Source organism: Schistocerca gregaria, chromosome 1 (assembly GCF_023897955.1).
Source record: "Schistocerca gregaria isolate iqSchGreg1 chromosome 1, iqSchGreg1.2, whole genome shotgun sequence".
Lineage (NCBI taxonomy): Eukaryota > Metazoa > Arthropoda > Insecta > Orthoptera > Acrididae > Schistocerca > Schistocerca gregaria.
The window spans coordinates 536,416,336-536,435,087 of NC_064920.1; the positions used below are offsets into that span (position 1 = coordinate 536,416,336).

At 38.7% G+C, this 18,752-nt stretch overlaps 1 protein-coding gene across 2 annotated transcripts in view; it reads right to left on the reverse strand.

The window, feature by feature from the left end:
- Positions 1-18,752, reverse strand: part of LOC126355399 (phospholipase ABHD3) — an 85,026-nt gene that overhangs the window by 24,287 nt on the left and 41,987 nt on the right. Inside the window, exons 7-8 of one of the 2 annotated variants that reach the window (XR_007565500.1) lie at positions 17,415-17,580; positions 10,360-10,592 (exon numbers count right to left, since the gene is read on the reverse strand). Coding sequence is in view for 1 of the 2 variants with exons in the window: in XM_050005700.1 (XP_049861657.1) it covers positions 10,390-10,592; positions 17,415-17,580 (369 nt within the window). In the remaining variant the exon portion in view is untranslated. Of the gene's footprint in view, positions 1-8,344; positions 10,593-17,414; positions 17,581-18,752 lie in introns of those variants that run through there. The other variant, XM_050005700.1, reaches the window with a different exon arrangement.

Here is an 18,752-nt window from a genome sequence, read left to right on the forward strand (position 1 = left end):
TGCTGTTAATTTGTAATTGTGTAATACACAACCAAGTTTTGGAAGACTCCCACAATGCATAAAATGTCTCATACTGCAGTTTGTTGGACATTTCTGTGAGACACTCATTGCCAAAACATATGAGTGACAAATTGTACAGCTTTTATTTTAAGCTTTTCTGTCTGTTCTGTTAACTCAAATTGGGGTAAGTGTCTCTGACCATGGAACAATATATTTCCTTAGGATTCTTCATATACATTGAGTGTGTCTTCCTCACTGTTCTGGACAGAAAGTCCTAGACATTTGAGGCTTTGGAATGTTCACCATTCATGCAGTCAAACTACATTGGATCTTTTCACCTGTTTACTTACATTATAGTACAGTTGTTTATGTTTGGAATCAGTTGCCAATCTTTGCATCAAGTGCTGATGATTTTTAAGCACTCCTACAATTTGTAAAAGTTTTTTAGTGCCACCAACCCATAAACAACTGCATTGTTTGTTTATAGCTTTATGTCCTACAGACTTATCCATCTATCATTTATGTATAATGAGAACTGCAGCAGACATATCTAGCATTACCTCTAGGTGTTCCACATGTTACCTTTGCTTCTGATAATGTCTCCCACTGAGAACAGCATACCGAGTTCAGTTTGCTAACAAGTCTTCAGTCTAACTGTAGATCTGTTTAGATATTCTATATATACATGTTCACAAAGTGATGATGCAGATTTCATTTCATTTATTTTTTTTACCTAATGACAGTGCTGAATTGTTACCAAAAGCTTTCTGAAAGTCAAGCAACACAAGCTCTGCTCTCTACAGCCTTCTGGATCTCATGAAGGAAAAGAACAGGCCATGTTTCACAATTTGTGCTTGTGGAAATTGTCTATGTAGGAGTTGTTTAACTTCCATAAAAGTTGCCGTATGAGCACAATCTGTGTTCCATAATTATGCCAGAAACTGACATCAGTGAGACAAGTCTATAGTTTTGGGTATTGGCCTCGAGTCCTGTCTTACAGGCTGAAACAAACTGCAACTTTACTGAGTCATATGTCATACTCTTGTGTTCTAAATCTTTATGGTAAATTAATGCCAGAGAAAAAGAAAAGAAGACTGGCTTTAATATCTCATTAACGAAATGCAAACTCATATTTGGGAAGGAAACCAGCTGTGTCATCTTCAAAAGAACCATCCTAACATTTGCCTTGAGAGATTAAGGGAAATTTTGGAAAACAATCTGGAAAGCCATAGGGGAATCTGAATTATCCTCGTCCCAGATATGAGACAAGTGTCTCACCACAGCACCATCTCCATAGGAGATGCTGCAAGATGGACAAGTTTTTGAATGTAGAATCTAAGACTCCCCATCAGATTCTTCCATCTGCAGCCTTTTCTCTATAAAGTGATTTGATCTGTTTTTCCGTTTTATGCTCGCTATTTTATGTCTGTCATTATCACATCTACATTAAGCTCTAATGAGGAAACATGCTTCGATATTCTTTGGTGTAGATGTTTTGCAATGCAGAAATTAGTCATTTAGCCTTCATTTTATCATCTTCCATTTCAGTGCCATCTTGGTCAACAAGCATTTGGACACACATCTTTGTTCCAGTGACAGATCTTACACAGGAGCATAACTTTTTAGGGCTTTCTGGCTGCTCAGCAGATACAGTGTGGCTAACATTTGGGGTAATAATATATTTTGCTACTTAAATAATAGGTTTTATATTTGTTTCACACATTATAAATATTTGAGAGCCTGGTGTATGGAACACACGGGAGCACTGATACACGGATGGCAACAAAAATTTCGGAGACAACATAGCTTAAATAAGTTGGTGAGGAGACAAACCTAATCATAAATCAAAACTAATTTATTCATAACATTTCTTCTCAATATGAGTTCTGTGTTTTACGTATGAAGTAGTTCAATTTGATGTCAAACAGTAAAGACTCAAAAGCTGGAAGTAGTAGTTTCACTTGTATAGTGTAATATGCAATTGAAACCAGTTCTTCTGTGTGTAAGTTAATTAATTTCTTTCTAGGATTTTATCAATTTTCAGCAATTGTATCTCACACATGTCAAAAATAACCAGACTGATCCAGGCTTTACATAATTTTACCTAAAATACAGAAGAACTTAAAGAAAGGTGTTGGTAGCTGCAAAAAAGCTTGCAAACAGTGAGAGATTAATGGTGACAGATAGCAAAAGCAAAGAAATCTGGAACATAAACAAGAGACAGCATGGATCAAAACGTATGTTCTACAGCACCAGGACTAGCCACCACACTCAACAGTGCTAATTCCAACAACAGAGAAAGAGGTGTCACTGGTAATACACCAATTAAACAACATAAAAACCCCTCTAACAATAATAATTAATGAATCTTTCAGATCTGGCTGTTTTCCCAAATTCCCAGGCAAAGGTAATACCAATTTTTTATTAACTTGCATTTCCAAAACAATAGAAACCATAATGAAAAAAGCTAATGAAGTACTTGAATAAATACAACCTTCTATGGAATGAAAAATTCACTTTCAGCCCCACAAGAAGTACACAGTCAGCTGTAGCACAGTTTACTAAAGCTGTGCTTGAAGCACTAGACAAGGTCAAGAATGCAATATATTAAAAACAAAGATTCCATGACTTACCAAGCGGGAAAGCGCCGGTAGATAGGCACAATTAAACACACACACAAAATTTCAAGCTTTCGCAACCGGCGGTTGCTTCGTCAGGAAAGAGGGAAGGAGAGGGAAAGATGAAAAGATGTGGGTTTTAAGGGAGAGGGTAAGGAGTCATTCCAATCCTGGGAGCGGAAAGACTTACCTTAAGGGGAAAAAAGGACAGGTATAGACGCACGCGCACGCGCACACGCACACGCACACGCACACGCACACAAACATTTGCAAAGGCAAAGAGTTTGGGCAGAGATGTCAGTCGAGGCAGAAGTACACAGCCAAAGATGTTGTTGAAAGACAGGTGAGGTATGAGTGGCGGCAACTTGAAATTAGTGGAGGTTGAGGCCTGGCGGATAATGAGAAGAGATGATATACTGAAGAGCAAGTTCCCATCTCCGGAGTTCTGACAGGTTGGTGTTAGTGGGAAGTATCCAGATAACCCGGACGGTGCAACACTGTGCCAAGATGTGCTGGCCGTGCACCAAGGCATGTTTAGCCACAGGGTGATCCTCATTACTAACAAACACTGTCTGCCTGTGTCCATTCATGCGAATGGACAGTTTGTTGCTAGTCATTCCCACATAGAAAGCTTCACAGTGTAGGCAGGTCAGTTGGTAAATCACGTGGGTGCTTTCACATGTGGCTCTGCCTTTGATCGTGTACACCTTCTGGGTTACAGGACTGGAGTAGGTGGCGGTGAGAGGGTGCATGGGACAGGTTTTACACCGGGGGCGGTTACAAGGGTAGGAGCCAGAGGGTACGGAAGGTGGTTTGGGAATTTCATAGGGATGAACTAAGAGGTTACGAAGGGTAGGTGGACGGTGGAAAGACACACTTGGTTGAGTGGAGAGGATTTCATGAAGGATGGATCTCATTTCAGGGCAGGATTTGAGGAAGTCGTATCCCCGCTAGAGAGCCACATTCAGAGTCTGATCCAGTCCCGGAAAGTATCCTGTCACAAGTGGGGCACTTTTGTGGTTCTTCTATGGGAGATTCTGGGTTTGAGGGGATGAGGAAGTGGCTCTGCTTATTTGCTTCTGTACCAGGTCGGGAGGGTAGCTGCGGGATGCGAAAGCTGTTTTCAGGTTGTTGGTGTAATGGTTCAAGGATTCCGGACTGGAGCAGATTCGTTTGCCACGAAGACCTAGGCTGTAGGGAAGGGACCGTTTGATGTGGAATGGGTGGCAGCTGTCATAATGGAGGTACTGTTGCTTGTTGGTGGGTTTGATGTGGACGGATGTGTGAAGCTGGACATTGGACAGATGGAGGTCAACGTCAAGGAAAGTGGCATGGATTTTGGAGTAGGACCAGGTGAATCTGACGGAACCAAAGAAGTTGAGGTTGGAGAGGAAATTCTGGAGTTTTTCTTCACTGTGAGTCCAGATCATGAAGATGTCATCAATAAATCTGTACCAAACTTTGGATTGGCAGGCCTGGGTAACCAAGAAGGCTTCCTCTAAGCGAACCATGAATAAGTTGGCGTATGAGGGGGCCATCCTGGTAACCATAGCTGTTCCCTTTAATTGTTGGTGTGTCTGGCCTTCAAAAGTGAAGAAGTTGTGGGTCAAGATGAAGCTGGCTAAGGTAATGAGGAAAGAGGTTTTAGGTAGGGTGGCAGGTGATCGTGAAAGGAAGTGCTCCATCGCAGCGAGGCCCTGGACGTGAGGAATATTTGTGTATAAGAAAGTGACATCAATGGTAACAAGGATGGTTTCCGGGGTAACAGATTGGGTAAGGATTCCAGGCGTTCGAGAAAGTGGTTGGTGTCTTTGATGAAGGATGGGAGACTGCATGTAATGGGTTGAAAGTGTTGATCTACGTAGGCAGAGATACGCTCTGTGGGGGCTTGGTAACCAGCTACAATGGGGCGGCCGGGATGATTGGGTTTGTGAATTTTAGGAAGAAGGTAGAAGATAGGAGTGCGAGGTGTCGGTGGGGTCACGAGTTTGATGGAGTCAGGTGAAAGGTTTTGTAGGGGGCTTAAGGTTCTGAGGATTCCTTGGAGCTCTGCCTGGACATCAGGAATGGGACTACCTTGGCAAACTTTGTATGTGGTGGTGTCTTTAAGCTGACGCAGTCCCTGAGCCACATACTCCCGACGATCAAGCACCACGGTCGTGGAACCCTTGTCCGCCGGAAGAATGACGATGGATCGGTCAGCCTTCAGATCACGGATAGCTTGGGTGTCAGCAGTGGTGATGTTGAGAGTAGGATTAAGGTTTTTTAAGAAGGATTGAGAGGCAAGGCTGGAAGTCAGAAATTCCTGGAAGGTTTGGAGGACGGAACTATTCCAGGCAGGGTTCAATTTGGATAGTGTCTTGGGGAGTTGGATCATTAGGAGTAGGATTAGGACCATTTCTCTTCATGGCAAAGTGATATTTCCAGCAGAGAGTATGAGTGTAGGACAGTAAATCTTTGACGAGGGCTGTTTGGTTGAATCTGGGAGTGGGGCTGAAGGTGAGGCCTTTGGATAGGACAGAGGTTTCGGATTGGGGGAGAGGTTTGGAGGAAAGGTTAACTACTGAATTAGGGTTTTGTGGTTCCAGATTGTATTGATTGGAATTTTGAGGTTTTGGAGGGAGTGGAGCTGGAAGTGGGAGATTGAGTAGATGGGAGAGACTGGATTTGTGTGCAATGAGAGGAGGTTGAGGTTTGCTGCAAAGGTTGTGAAGGGTGATTGAGTTGCCTTTCCAGAAGTGGGAAACCAGGAGATTGGATAGTTTTTTTGAGGTGGAGGGTGGCATGCTGTTCTAATTTGCGGTTGGCCTGTAGGAGGATGCGCTGAACATCCGGTGTGGATGTGGGAGAGGAAAGATTGAGGACTTTTATTAGGGATAGGAGTTGACGAGTGTTTTCATTGGCTGAGTTGATGTGTAGGTGAAGGATTAGGTGGGTGAGGGCAATGGATTGTTCAGTTTGGAACTGGTATAGGGACTGATGGAAAGAAGGGTTGCAGCCAGAGATGGGAACTTTAAGTGTGAGGCCTTTGGGGGTTAATACCAAATGTCAGACAAGCCTGAGAAAATAAAATATGAGAGTGTAATCTGGCTAGGGCGAAGGCATGTTTGCGGAGGGAATGTAAATAAACTTAATGGGGTCATTGTGGGGGTGTTGTGAGGGTGACATGGTATTAGAAGGTGGAACATGAGGCTGGAATGAAAATAAAAATAAAAATATGTCGGGAGAGATAAAGGTGAACTAGAAAGCAACTGGAGATCTGGTGTGAAAAAAAGGCGAAAAAGTGTTGTTTAAAGCTGGGCTATGTTGATCCTGTGGTGAACTTGGGTTGGTAGACAACGATGTGCATAAAGGTTAGGTGATTGTGTTTCCACCAAAACACGTTAAAGGGCCCTTAAAACCCACATCCTTTCATCTTTCCCTCTCCTTCCCTCTTTCCTGATGAAGGAACCGTTGATTGCGAAAGCTTGAATTTTGTGTGTATGTTTGTGTGTCTATCAACCTGCCAGCACTTTCGTTTGGTAAGTCACATCATCTTTACAAAGATTCCAAGACCTACCAAGCGGGAAAGCGCCGGTAGATAGGCCCCCTACAAAACCTTTCACCTGACTCCATCAAACTCCTGACCCCACCGACACCTCGCACTCCTACCTTCTACCTACTTCCTAAAATTCACAAATCCAAACATCTTGGCCACCCCATTGTAGCTGGTTACCAAGCCCCCACAGAACGTATCTCTGCCTACGTAGATCAACACCTTCAACCCATTACATATTGTGCCTATCTACCGGCGCTTTCCCGCTTGGTAAGTCTTGGAATCTTTGTTTGTGTGTGTGTGTGTGTGTGTGTGTGTGTGTGTGTGTGTGTTCCCACAGAATGTGAGATAAGGAGAAAAAATACTATTTGCCAATGACAGCACCCTAGTGATTGCACACAAAAATTCAACTCAGGTAGCAGAAAAAGCAAATGATGCCCTCAGAGACATCAACAACTGCTCATTAAAGAATAGAGTAACTTTAAATGTGAAAAAGACAAACTGCATAAACTTCCGACTAAATAAAAAGCCCAAGGATGAAAGTAAACAAAGATGTACTAGATTGTGCAACTGATACCAGATTCTTGGGGATGAAGCTATTCTCAGCAAGTAATTCCCTAAGAATCCTTGCACCTGTGTGCAGCATTTCATGCTGCAAAGTAGCCTACTTTGGATATATGCATTCAATCCTCAGTAATGGGCTAATGTTTGGCGAAACAAGTGCTGGGAACATGCAGACTATTTTCAAGATATAAAGAGCTGTACGAATAGTAAGAAATAGCTGTAACAGGGCACACTGTAAAGATTTATTCAAAAAGTTAGAAATTCTGACAGTTCTGTGTGAATACATCTACCAAAACATCATGTATATAAGAAAAAATCTTAATGTGTACAGCACAATACATTACCATGGCACCAAATCCAGACAGTATTTACATTTAAAAAGGAAAAACAAGTCAAAAACTTAAAATAGTGTATTATACTATGGAATAAAATTGTACAACAGACTGCCACAAAAAATAAGATATGCAAATGATCCCCACACCTTTAGTGAAAACCTAAAAAAATATTTACTACAATTTTATTTACTGTAAGCAAATATTTAAAATATTTAGATTGTAATTTAATGTTCATAAACATTGCACCATGTAATAATTTTGTGATATGATTAGAAAATTGGAACTAATTAATACACTGTTTATATGAAGAAGAAATATGGTACAAATATTTGATGACATCCATACAATGTATATTGTTCTACAGATGAATAAATCAATCATATAATGAAATAATAAGCAACCAGTTGCATAAAAGAAATTTCTTTGCCAGTTTCGAGCACTTGGTGCCCTTCTTCAGAAGGTTATGCCTATCACATTGTTTGTGAGTGTCAATAATATACTCCATTCAGCAAAATTGCTATGGTCCTAAAAATATATATGCAGAAGCAAAAAGTGATACAATACTGACTCCAGTGATACAACAAGAGCTCTCAGATGCCTACATTTAGTTCACAGTGTCTGCATAAAACTTTTAGGCAACTGTGAGCTCTCTTATTGTATTAATGAATTCAGTATTGCATTACTTATTGCTCCTGCATCTATTTTTTTTAGGACCAAGGCATTTTTGCTGTATTTACTTCATTATTGACACTAACAAATACTGCAATAGGCATAACCTCCAGAAGAAGGGCACAAAGTGCCCGAAAGTGGTAAAGAAATTAAATTTCTTTTATGCAACTGGTTGCTTATTTCATTACATAATTCCTTCCTGCAGCTAGGAGATGATAAAATTAGTAAGAGACTATTAATTTTGCAATGAAAAATAATATGGTCAAATAATTTTGCAGATTTTTCCTTACCAGAAGAGGAGTTGCAGAAAATGTAAACAAACTGTAATTCAATTATATTAAGCTGTTTTCACAGAATTTTATAATGAAAGTCGCAAACATTATTGTGTGGCATAACTATTCCGAGACCCATTGCCATAGCATTTATTTGTTCTTATCAGAAGGTACAAGAAGAAAATGAAACATATATAGGTACCAAAACTAGGAAATAAACATAACACAACAGAAGACAAATGCTACAAACAAATGGGAAAACAAAGAAATTGAACATCTTTAAATGTAACAAAAGAGCAGGGAAAAAGGTTGTGTGTTATGATGGCAAAACACACAAAATAATAAAAAAGATTTTCTTCACTTCTTTCATGCTTTATTTTTTTACGCTCTTCTCCTGTGCACATAAATTTGGTCCTGTCAGAAACATTTTATATGATTTTATATAAAAATGCAATTTTGGAAAACCATATTGGCCAGATCACATATATGCCAAGATTACCACAACATGTGTCTTAATCACTATGCAATAATTTAACTCTTATGTTCTACAATTACACAAAGTTTTCTGCAGATCATTAGGTTACTACAATAATATTGATACTGTAATATGCCTTTTGGGTAAATTGAGAAGAGTAACTGTTCAGAACATAAGAGCACAAGTAAAGAAAATGAAAAAAATAAAAACAATATAACTCTTGGCCATACTGACAGGCATTAATACTTAATTTAATACACAAGAAGACACACACAACTATTCAGTGCTACTATTACCACCTAACACAGATAATAGTAGTCTACAGTATATAGTGACGTAAGGGTAATTGAAGGTGTTTTTTAATGATCTTATCATAATATTAGTGTTGTGCAGCATTGAGAATTAACTTTCTAATGCTGTAGATCATTACTAACATTCACATAAACTCTGAAGACAAAACAAACATATATATGCAAATAATGTGTAGTCACTGTATCTTACAAAATGGCAGGAACATAAAATTTAAAATCTTGCATCAAAATTAGTTGTAAAATATCACTAATAATGTTCTTGTACCAAGACAGCCAGCCAGAATGAATGAACTACAAATATACCTGAAATTTCAAAGCAAGACCACTGAAAGCATTCCATAATGCAGACAGTTATTGAAATTAGTGAAGTAATGTGACAAGAAAAAATTTCTGTCAGTAGTAAGCACAAATTTGTGCAACATCCACACAGACAGAATGTTGTGCAATGTACAAACATAATGTCTTACAAAAATTAAAATAAAACATTGGCATTAATGAGAACAGCTGGACAGAGATGGAAATGAATGATTATCGAAATGGGCAAGACAGATAAGTTCTCAAGAAAATGCGACAGAATGGCTAAGACAGTGTTTTATAGTAGACATAATTATGTTACATATATTTTAGATAATACTGCAGCAAACAAAGTAGTTCACTTTGATTTAACGTCACACATCCTTACAAAATTCACAATCTTTCTGTTAGAAACTAATCTTGCACCTGGAGCTTTTATGCAATAGGTCTATGTATATTTACACACACACACACACACACACACACACACACACACACACACACACACACACACACACACAGTGGATGCAAGAGGTTAGTTATGTAAGTGGAAGAGCATCTATAGCCAACATCAGCTTTTTATCACACATTGTGCAATGGTATTTCCTCAATGTAGCACCAGTACAACCACAGCTCAGGATCAGTCACATTATAACTGCTCAATATAAAATGTGTGTCATCAAGTGAGGCACATCAATAATTTGGAGGGGGATAGATAAAATTCATTACTTGCTAATACTGCTCTTACACACATTTGACACAACCAATCTGATCCCTACTTCCAATGCAAATTTCTTCTCCACTGTTCAACAATTTAAACTACAATTTTATGACTTTCATGTGAACCATAACAACTAACAGTTACATGAGTACACAAAAAAACACCAGGCAAAAATGTCATCTAAAACACATTGTACAAGCCCTGATTAAAAAAAAAAAATCCATGCTTAAACTATCACAGAAAGGAAAGGGGGAATGCATACAATGCAGCACATGTCATATGCCTCTGTATCTTTTCATAAACTACAAAAGTACAAAATAGTATTTAAAATTATTTCTTTTAAAATTAATTCTTTAGTCATAAAGCCATAGTGTGGAAGAAACGAGATTAAACCTCCAAATGAAGCATGCTATGTAATCACGTTTCTTCTGAAATCATGAATGTAAAACCAAATGCTACATTTCAATATTTTAGCTCAAGTTATAAATTACTATCTCTAGTAAATGCATTTAATAGACTTTCAAATAACAACAAGAAAGCAGCCATAGAATTACGTGATTTTTACCAATATATCTTTGGTAGTAATATAACATGATCAGTCAGCTTTGTCCAATAAATTAAAAAATCCTGTCTCTTCCCTGAACACAGCACTAAAATACTGTGAAAACAAACGGCTCATGTACTGTGTCTCAGTCTGGTAAGCTGGCATAATTCCTTCCAAAAAGCCAATGTGTCCACCCCGTGCAGTTATAACCATAGCGACATTCTTGGAATTATTTGCTGCCTCCACTGGAATGGCTGGTATAAAAAAGAATACAAGATGAACTATGATGCAGTAAAGCTACAAACTATTGTAACACATACAGACAGTTATGAAACAGAGTTATGGTCTGAATTGTTTAACATTAAAATGCATGCACAAAATTGTATAATAAATCACAAATTATGTTCTAAAAGTATACCAGTCACATGTAATTCAGCATTTCAGAAACAGTCAATGCTATTTCTTTACACCATGTAAATTTAATATTTAGTAAAAAAATTGTCAATGGTCTGCAGATTATACATCCTTTATAATTTTATTTTACTGAAGATGCAAAAGCATCTGTTAAAATGCTGCAGTACTATAATTGGATAGATAAAAACATCTACTCACCAAGTTTTTTTTTTAATTTTTGTACCTGGTGGGGAGCTTTTTTATGTATCCAATTATATTATGTATCTAAAAGCAAAGATGATGTCACTTACCAAACAAAAGCACTGGCAGGTCGATACACACACAAACAAACAAACACAAACATACACACAAAATTAAAGCTTTCGCAACCAACAGTTGCTTCTTTAGGAAAGAGGGAAAGACGAAAGGATGTGGGTTTTAAGGGAGAGGGTAAGGAGTCATTCCAATCCCGGGAGCAGAAAGACTTACCTTAAGGGGAAAAAAGGACAGGTATGCACGCGCACGCACACATATCCATCCACCTGTGCATGTGCGCGCCCGCGTGTCCGTGCACACACAGACGCGCGAGCGCACGCGTGTGTCTGTGCGCACGCGTGTGTCTGTGCGCACGCGTGTGTCTGTGCGCACGCGTGTGTCTGTGCGCGCACGAGCGCGCGCGTGCGCGTATCTGTGCGTGCGCAAGTGCGCACCCGCGTCTGTGGTGCGCGCGCGCGCGCGTCTGTGCGTGCGCGAGCGCGCGCGTGTGAGCGTATACCTGTCCTTTTTTCTCCTTAAGGTGAGTCTTTCTGCTCCCGGGATTGGAATGACTTCTTACCCTCTCCCTTAAAACCCACATCCTTTCGTCTTTCCCTCTCCTTCCCTCTTTCCTGAAGAAGCTTGAATTTTGTGTGTATGTTTGTGTGTGTGTATCGACCTGCCAGCGCTTTTGTTTGGTATCACATCATCTTTGTTTTTAGATATATTTTTCCCACGTGGAATGTTTCCCTCTATTATATTCATATCAATTATGTTATGCTTTTGAAAACTGGTTATATTTGTTGATTAACTACTGCAATAAGTTTCATTTAGTTACTGTGATTTCTTCACCCATTTCTCATGGACACAGGGCATGCTGCTTGCAATTCACATTCATAGGCATTTTCATCGTGGCATTAATTTCCATGCATTAGCATACACATTTTAATATCATTTAATTTTACAGATTTCATGTATTTACACTTGCTGTGTCAGTGTTTAAGTTTCCTGTTTTGATTTAGGTTTCCCCTTTTACTCAGGAATTCAGCAAAATTTAGTGTTTGCTCTATTCATGATCTTTTCATCTTTCGCCTTAAAAAATTCAAAATGAATAAAGCAATTACAAATAAATGGAACTATTTTCAATGTGTAGTGTTACATCAATAAAATTTATACAGAAAGTGAAAGTTCAGATTGTGTTTTATATACTTTATAGGTGTTCTATTTTCTACATGACTCTTCTCAGCCACACAGATATTGTCTAAGTAATAATCCAATAACGCATTTCAAACCACACATTCTGAAGCATATGTAGAGTCACTAACAAGGTATCATTAGAAATGTGTATTTTAAGTTCTGAAAAGGCTTCAAGCAAAAGAGGCACAGAAACAAGGTCCTTTACATAACCCCACAAAAAGAAATCCGCTGGTGATTGGTCTGGAGATCTAAGGTGACCAAGAGGAGAACAAAGCACTGTCATAACAACAGAATTTTTGAACTTTATTGTACAATCTGTGTAGCTATTTTTGACGTACTGCTATGCATAAAATAGGTACCTTATCACATAAGAGCTGGGGTACAGTTTCAGGACAATTTATATGTGTGATTACATACTGTGCAAGGTGGTATAGTGTTAAGACATTGGACTCCCATTAGGGAAGACAATGGTTCAAATTCCAGTCAGACATTCAGACTCAAATTCTCTGCAATTTCTGTATATTGCTTATGGTAAATGTCAAGATGGTTCCAGTGAAAAGGGCTCAGCTGACTGTCCTCAACTTTCCACAGTCTGAGCTCATTCTACATCTGTAATATGCTCATCATCAACAGGACACTGTATCCTCATCTTTCTTCCTTTACAAGTGCATACATGGATTTCAATATGCTCTGATAAAGAATCCAAGTTTTTAAGCTGAGCTGCCATGTTACAGTTCTCGTTTATACGTATGTCTACTGCTCAATGCTTCCTGTATCTGTGAAGTGATTATGTTTTACTCTTTTCAGCAGTGAATTGTTTGCATTATTTTCTAGTGCTTTTTTAAAATTTCGTTTATACTTTCATAAATGCTGGTGTGAGGAGGGACTCATTGGTGGGGAAAGACAGCTGTTGGGGCAGGAGGCAGTAAATTATGAATGAAACTGAGGTGATATTGAGAAGGGGGTTTATGAAAAACAAGGCTATCTACATCTCAACACGTGATCTACCCATCTAATCTTCAGCATTCTTCTGTAGCACCACATTTCGAAAGCTTCTATTCTCTTCTTGTCCAAACTAGTTATCGTCCATGTTTCACTTCCATACATGGCTACACTCCAAACAAATACTTTCAGAAACGACTTCCTGATACATAAATCTATATTCGATGTTAACAAATTTGTCCTTGACAGACTAAAATTGGTTGTAGTGATTCCTCTCTTTAAAAAAGGTGATAGAAGCATTGTTACAAACTCTCGACCAATATCCCTATTAACTACCTTCTCGAAAATTCTTGAAAAACTCATGCACAGGAGGATTATAGACCATCTCAACTTCCACAGTATCTTAAGCAAAAATCAGTTTGGTTTTCGTGCCAGTCTTTGTACTGAACAAGCAATATTCTCTTGCAACAACCAAGTTTCGGAAACAATTAACAAAAAATGTCTCCAGTGGGTAATTTTTGTGATCTTACGAAAGCCTTTGACTTTGTAAACCGTAAACCAACAAATTCTTTTGAAAAAGGCAGAATACTATGGTATAGGTGGTACTGTTGGCTTGTGGCTACAATCATATCTACAGGATCGGAAGCAGACTGTAATGCTAAATGGCTCTTCTGCAGAACCTGCCTCGTCTGAATGGGGCACGATAACTTGTGGTGTGCCTCAAGGCTCCGTTTTAGGCCCACTACTTTTCCTCATCTTCATTAATGATCATCCTCTTTGTTCTGAGACAAACAGCAAATTTACCCTGTTTGCTGATGATACCACAATTCTAATTGACGATTTGATAGTTCACGATCTTGAACAAACTACAAATACTGTTTTAATGACATCTTAAATTGGTTCTCCTAAATGGTCTCTCACTCAATGCAGATAAAACTCATTTTATGAGGTTCCATACATCACAAAGTAATCTCTATGAAATTAACATAAAATGTAGAGATCAACCAATACAGAAAGTTGAAGATACAAAATCCTTGTGCGCTTACACAGACAGCAAATGTAATTGGTCAGTTCACATTCTTCATCTAAGTAAAAAACTTAGCAACACTTGCATTACAGATAATTTCCTCAGTGGCTGAAGTTGACACCATTAAAGTTGCTTACTTTGGCTACTTCCACTCATTGATGTCAAATACTATCATATTCTGGGGGAACAAACCACTTGCAAAAAAAGTTTGCATAAAAAAAAGCAATCAGAATAATGTGTGGAGTCCATCAAAGACACTCTTGCAGGCACTTGTTTCAGAAGATAGGTATTCTAACAACTGCCTCAAAGTATATTTTTTCCTTGCTGACCTTTGTGTGCAAAAATTATTTTATCTAACAAGACAACAGTAAATTCCATGGCTATAACACCAGAAACAAAAACAATCTACATTTCGAAATGAAACTTCTCACTCTGGTACAAAAAGGAGTTTACTACTCCAGCATTAAGCTATTCAGAGCTGTACCACAACGTATCAAATGTGTTCATACAGAACTGCTAAAATTTAAACAAGTTCTCAAAGATTACCTGACAGAGAAATCTTTTTATACTGTGGATGAATATTTGAAAGAAAATGTATACCATCACTAAACTTATTGTGTCTAGAAGTAGTTCAATTGATTTTATTGTGCATTTGAGCATTAGCACACTTTTTGTAACAACAGATTGGCTGTACCTGTATTTACTCTTGTAGGCCTAATATCTGATTTAACTTTGTGCTCTTATTTTTAACCTTTATTTGAAACTCCTTTTTTCTGTTAAATGGTTGTTATGTTATCTAGCTGACATTGTATCTATTACTGTATTTATAGTATGTCTTACTTAAACTACGTACAATTTGGCATTGAATTGCCCTTGTATTTATTGTAAGTTTAAATTGAAACCTGTACAATTTGACACATTACATATCCTTGTGATTGACTCACTAACTGGATCTACAGAACATGAAATAAATAAATAAATACAAAATAACTGCTCATTAATAATTAAGGCAGACTCTAAAAAATATTCTTATGGCGTTAATTACACAATGTACCAATGTAGAAGCTGAATTTAGATTTGATACAGTTACTGCAAACTCATATACAACAGATTACTTAACACAGGATTTAACAATTCATAAAAAACATAACTGAAACCAGTTATCGAGAATAAAGGTTATTATTAGCAATCTTGGCAGATTAGTTTATCTTCTCTAATGGAATAATTTAGCAGTTGCATAAATAAACAAACCCCCTACGTCTCCCCCCCATGCCGTCATATAATTTGTGTATGTTCTCCCAACCCCCCCCCCCCCTCCTCGCCTCTCTTTTACCTTCTCATTATATTTCCTCATTTTCCCCTCTACTTCAGGCATTACTATAACCAATAAGTTTGGTCCTAAGCTACCTTTGATCTAAATCCTTAATATTATTTAAGTAGTAAGGATTCCAAATTTCGTTACCAGCAGTATCTGTCTCTCTTCTGACCCTAGTGCAATTTTTCTATTTATTCTTTGACAGTTTATCTTTCTGTCCTTTATTCACTATCTGTTATTCATTTCTAATATTAAATCATCATTAAAACTTTCAAAAGCACAACAGCCAATGTTCCTTAACTTCCATTTCTAGGTGTCAGCCATGTTCTAGTTGCCTTGCACAAGGAATTATGGATGAATCCTGCATGCCAGTGGTCTTTTCACTTTTCCACAAGCAAACTGCATTTATACTTCAAACAAGACTATAAGTTAATAGCATGCTGTTCAGCTCAGTATGGCCACTTTTGATACTTCATAACCTATATCACCTGGCCGCCTCTCTCCTCCTATCTCCAGCTTCTCTGAATTGCACATATGAGAATTGTTCATACAGTCAATTCCATGGTCTTACAGCCCTCTTTGCTTCAATATCATCTCCCCTCTAGTCTTTGTCCTGCACTTGCCTCTGTGACCCACCAGTCAGTCACTCTCTCTCTCTCTCTCTCTCTCTCTCTCTCTCTCTCTCTCTCTCTCTCTCTCTCTCTCACACACACACACACACACACACACACACACACACACACACACACACACCTGTGAAGCACCTTTATATGGAGAGTGATTATCTCTACACTGTTTGTTGAAAGGCACACACAAAAAGAGACAGAATTTTGCAAGCTTTCAGAAAAGTCCCTCTTCAGAGCTACAAAGCACACCAAATATTGCAGTTGTTGGCAGTCAGGTTGATGCCATGTTCCTTGACTTAGGGAAGGCATTTGACACTGTCCCACACTCTCAATTAGCAGAGAGAAAAAGAAGAAGAAGAAGAAGAAGAAGAAGGGAAAAAAAAGAGACTAGCAAATATTGAACCAGATTTTAGACTGAATTCATTTCTTGAAGACAGAACTCAATATGTTGATCTTAATGAAATAAAACTGACAGATATTTTGGGGGTCCCCCAGGAAGTGCGAAAGGGGCTGTCATTGTTTACAATGTATATAAATGGCCTAGCAGAAAGCATCAAAACGCTCCTGTAAGACTATGTGCAGATTATGTGGTTGCCTAAAAGAAAGTGTCAATGCCAGAAGATAGTACTCTTGAGTAGAACGACCGGCAGAGGACTGATGAACGGTACAGGCCCTGGCAGTGGACTCTGAATGTAGATAAGAAAAGAAATCCACTACTGTATAACTACATTAGTAATGACACTTGCTGGAAACAGTGTAATATCTAAGATTATCTATCCACAGTGACCTTTAAGTGGAATGATCACATAAAACAAATAGGGGAAAAGCATGTGCAAGACAGATTCATACGAAGAATCTTAACGAAATGTAATTCGTCCACTATGAAGTGGCTTACAAGGTGCTTGCTTGACTGGTTCTTGAGTATTGTTCATCAATCTGGGACCCTTAACACGTAGGGTTGATAGAAAAGAGAGAGAGAGAGAGAGAGAGAGAGAGAGAGAGAGAGAGAGAGAGAGAGGAGGGGAGAGAGAGGGGGGACAGGGGAGAGGGGGGGAGAGGAGGGAGAGAACACTCAGTAGCCAGGATTTGTATGAAATGTCTTGTTTGTGCACCTTTCAACGAATTTGCACCTCTATTAATTAGTGAGCTGTTACCTTTATTCCTTAAATTATTTGCTCTGCACCAAGACTTTATCAATATTAAACCAGGCACAAATGATTTTCACATAAAAAAGACACTATATGTTATTGCAGTTTTCCTAGTGACAGCTTCAACTTCAAGCTTACAATTTATGTAGCCTCTATAATCACATAACACTTACCATCTAATGGCTGAAAGGGATCGTCTGCCGCATTCAGGCAAAGTAAAGGTACTGCTATCTTGTGCAATTTGTTGTGGAGTGTTGCCTGACTGTAGTAGTCAAATACATCTTTGAAACCAAACTGCTTCACAGTGAAGTTTGCATCAAACTCCCTTATTGTTCTGCTCTGTTAAAGAAAGGGTATCATCAGGAAAACTTTCGATTTTTTGAGTACATTCTAAGATACACATTTCAAAAAGCTACAAACTTCATGCCACAGTTCACAAGTAAAAAAAAAATTTGGTCCTCATCAAAATTTTAAAGTGCAGTGTACATTGCTGTGCAGATTACTTTCATATGATGTGTCACTGCCAAGTAACACAGATTGATGAAACTTGTACCATACATAGAGAGAACTGGTACAGTACAGAAGGTACCTGAAAGAAATATACAACAAAATGAACAGGAATAGCACTTTTATACATAGACAATTTTTACCTGAAGTCACCACAATTATGATGGTCCCCCGGACATTACAAAATGTAGGATATGATTCTTAATAGGATGGACAGCAATGCCTACTCTGCAACATGCTCCCTTGATGTCCACAATGTTTGAGATCTTGTGATAGGGAATGGTAGTGAGGTTGATAAGTGCTGGATGGTCATTGTTGCCTCTCAGCATGCTGCAGTACATCTCCTTACCACATCCCACATGTATTCGATGGAATTTAAGTCAGGGGAACAGGCAGGTCGGTCCATTCGCCAAATACCCTCTCATTCTAAGAACTTGTCCCCCTATGCTGTTTGATGCAGTCATGTAGCATCATCCATAAAAATGACATTAGGACCCAATACATCTGTGAAAAATACTTGTGGAGAAGGAGTACATTGTCACAATAACACTGACTGGTGAGTGTACCTCGTTCAAAGATTTGGAAGTCAGTATGCCTATGCAACATTAAGCCTCTCCACATCATAACACCTGGACCACCACAGCAATCATGTTTGACAATGTTCCCGGGTGCATCTCTTGCCATATGAAGGTATGTTCAGGATCACAACTCAGACTGAACCAGCTCTCATACAAGAATTGCACAGAACCCCACTCCTTGTTGGCCCAGTCTCTTTGCTTTTGGGACCATCCACCCCAGTGTGGAGGGCAGGATTGCATGACTTGCAGTAATGTCAAATGTGATGGCAATTGCACCCGCTGTCTAATGTTTGTCTCTTCTTGCCTACCGTATTTACTCGAATCTAAGCCGCACCTGAAAAATGAGACTCGAAATCAAGGAAAAAAAAAAAATTTCCCGAATCTAAGCTACACCTGAAATTTGAGACTCAAAATCCATGGGGAGAG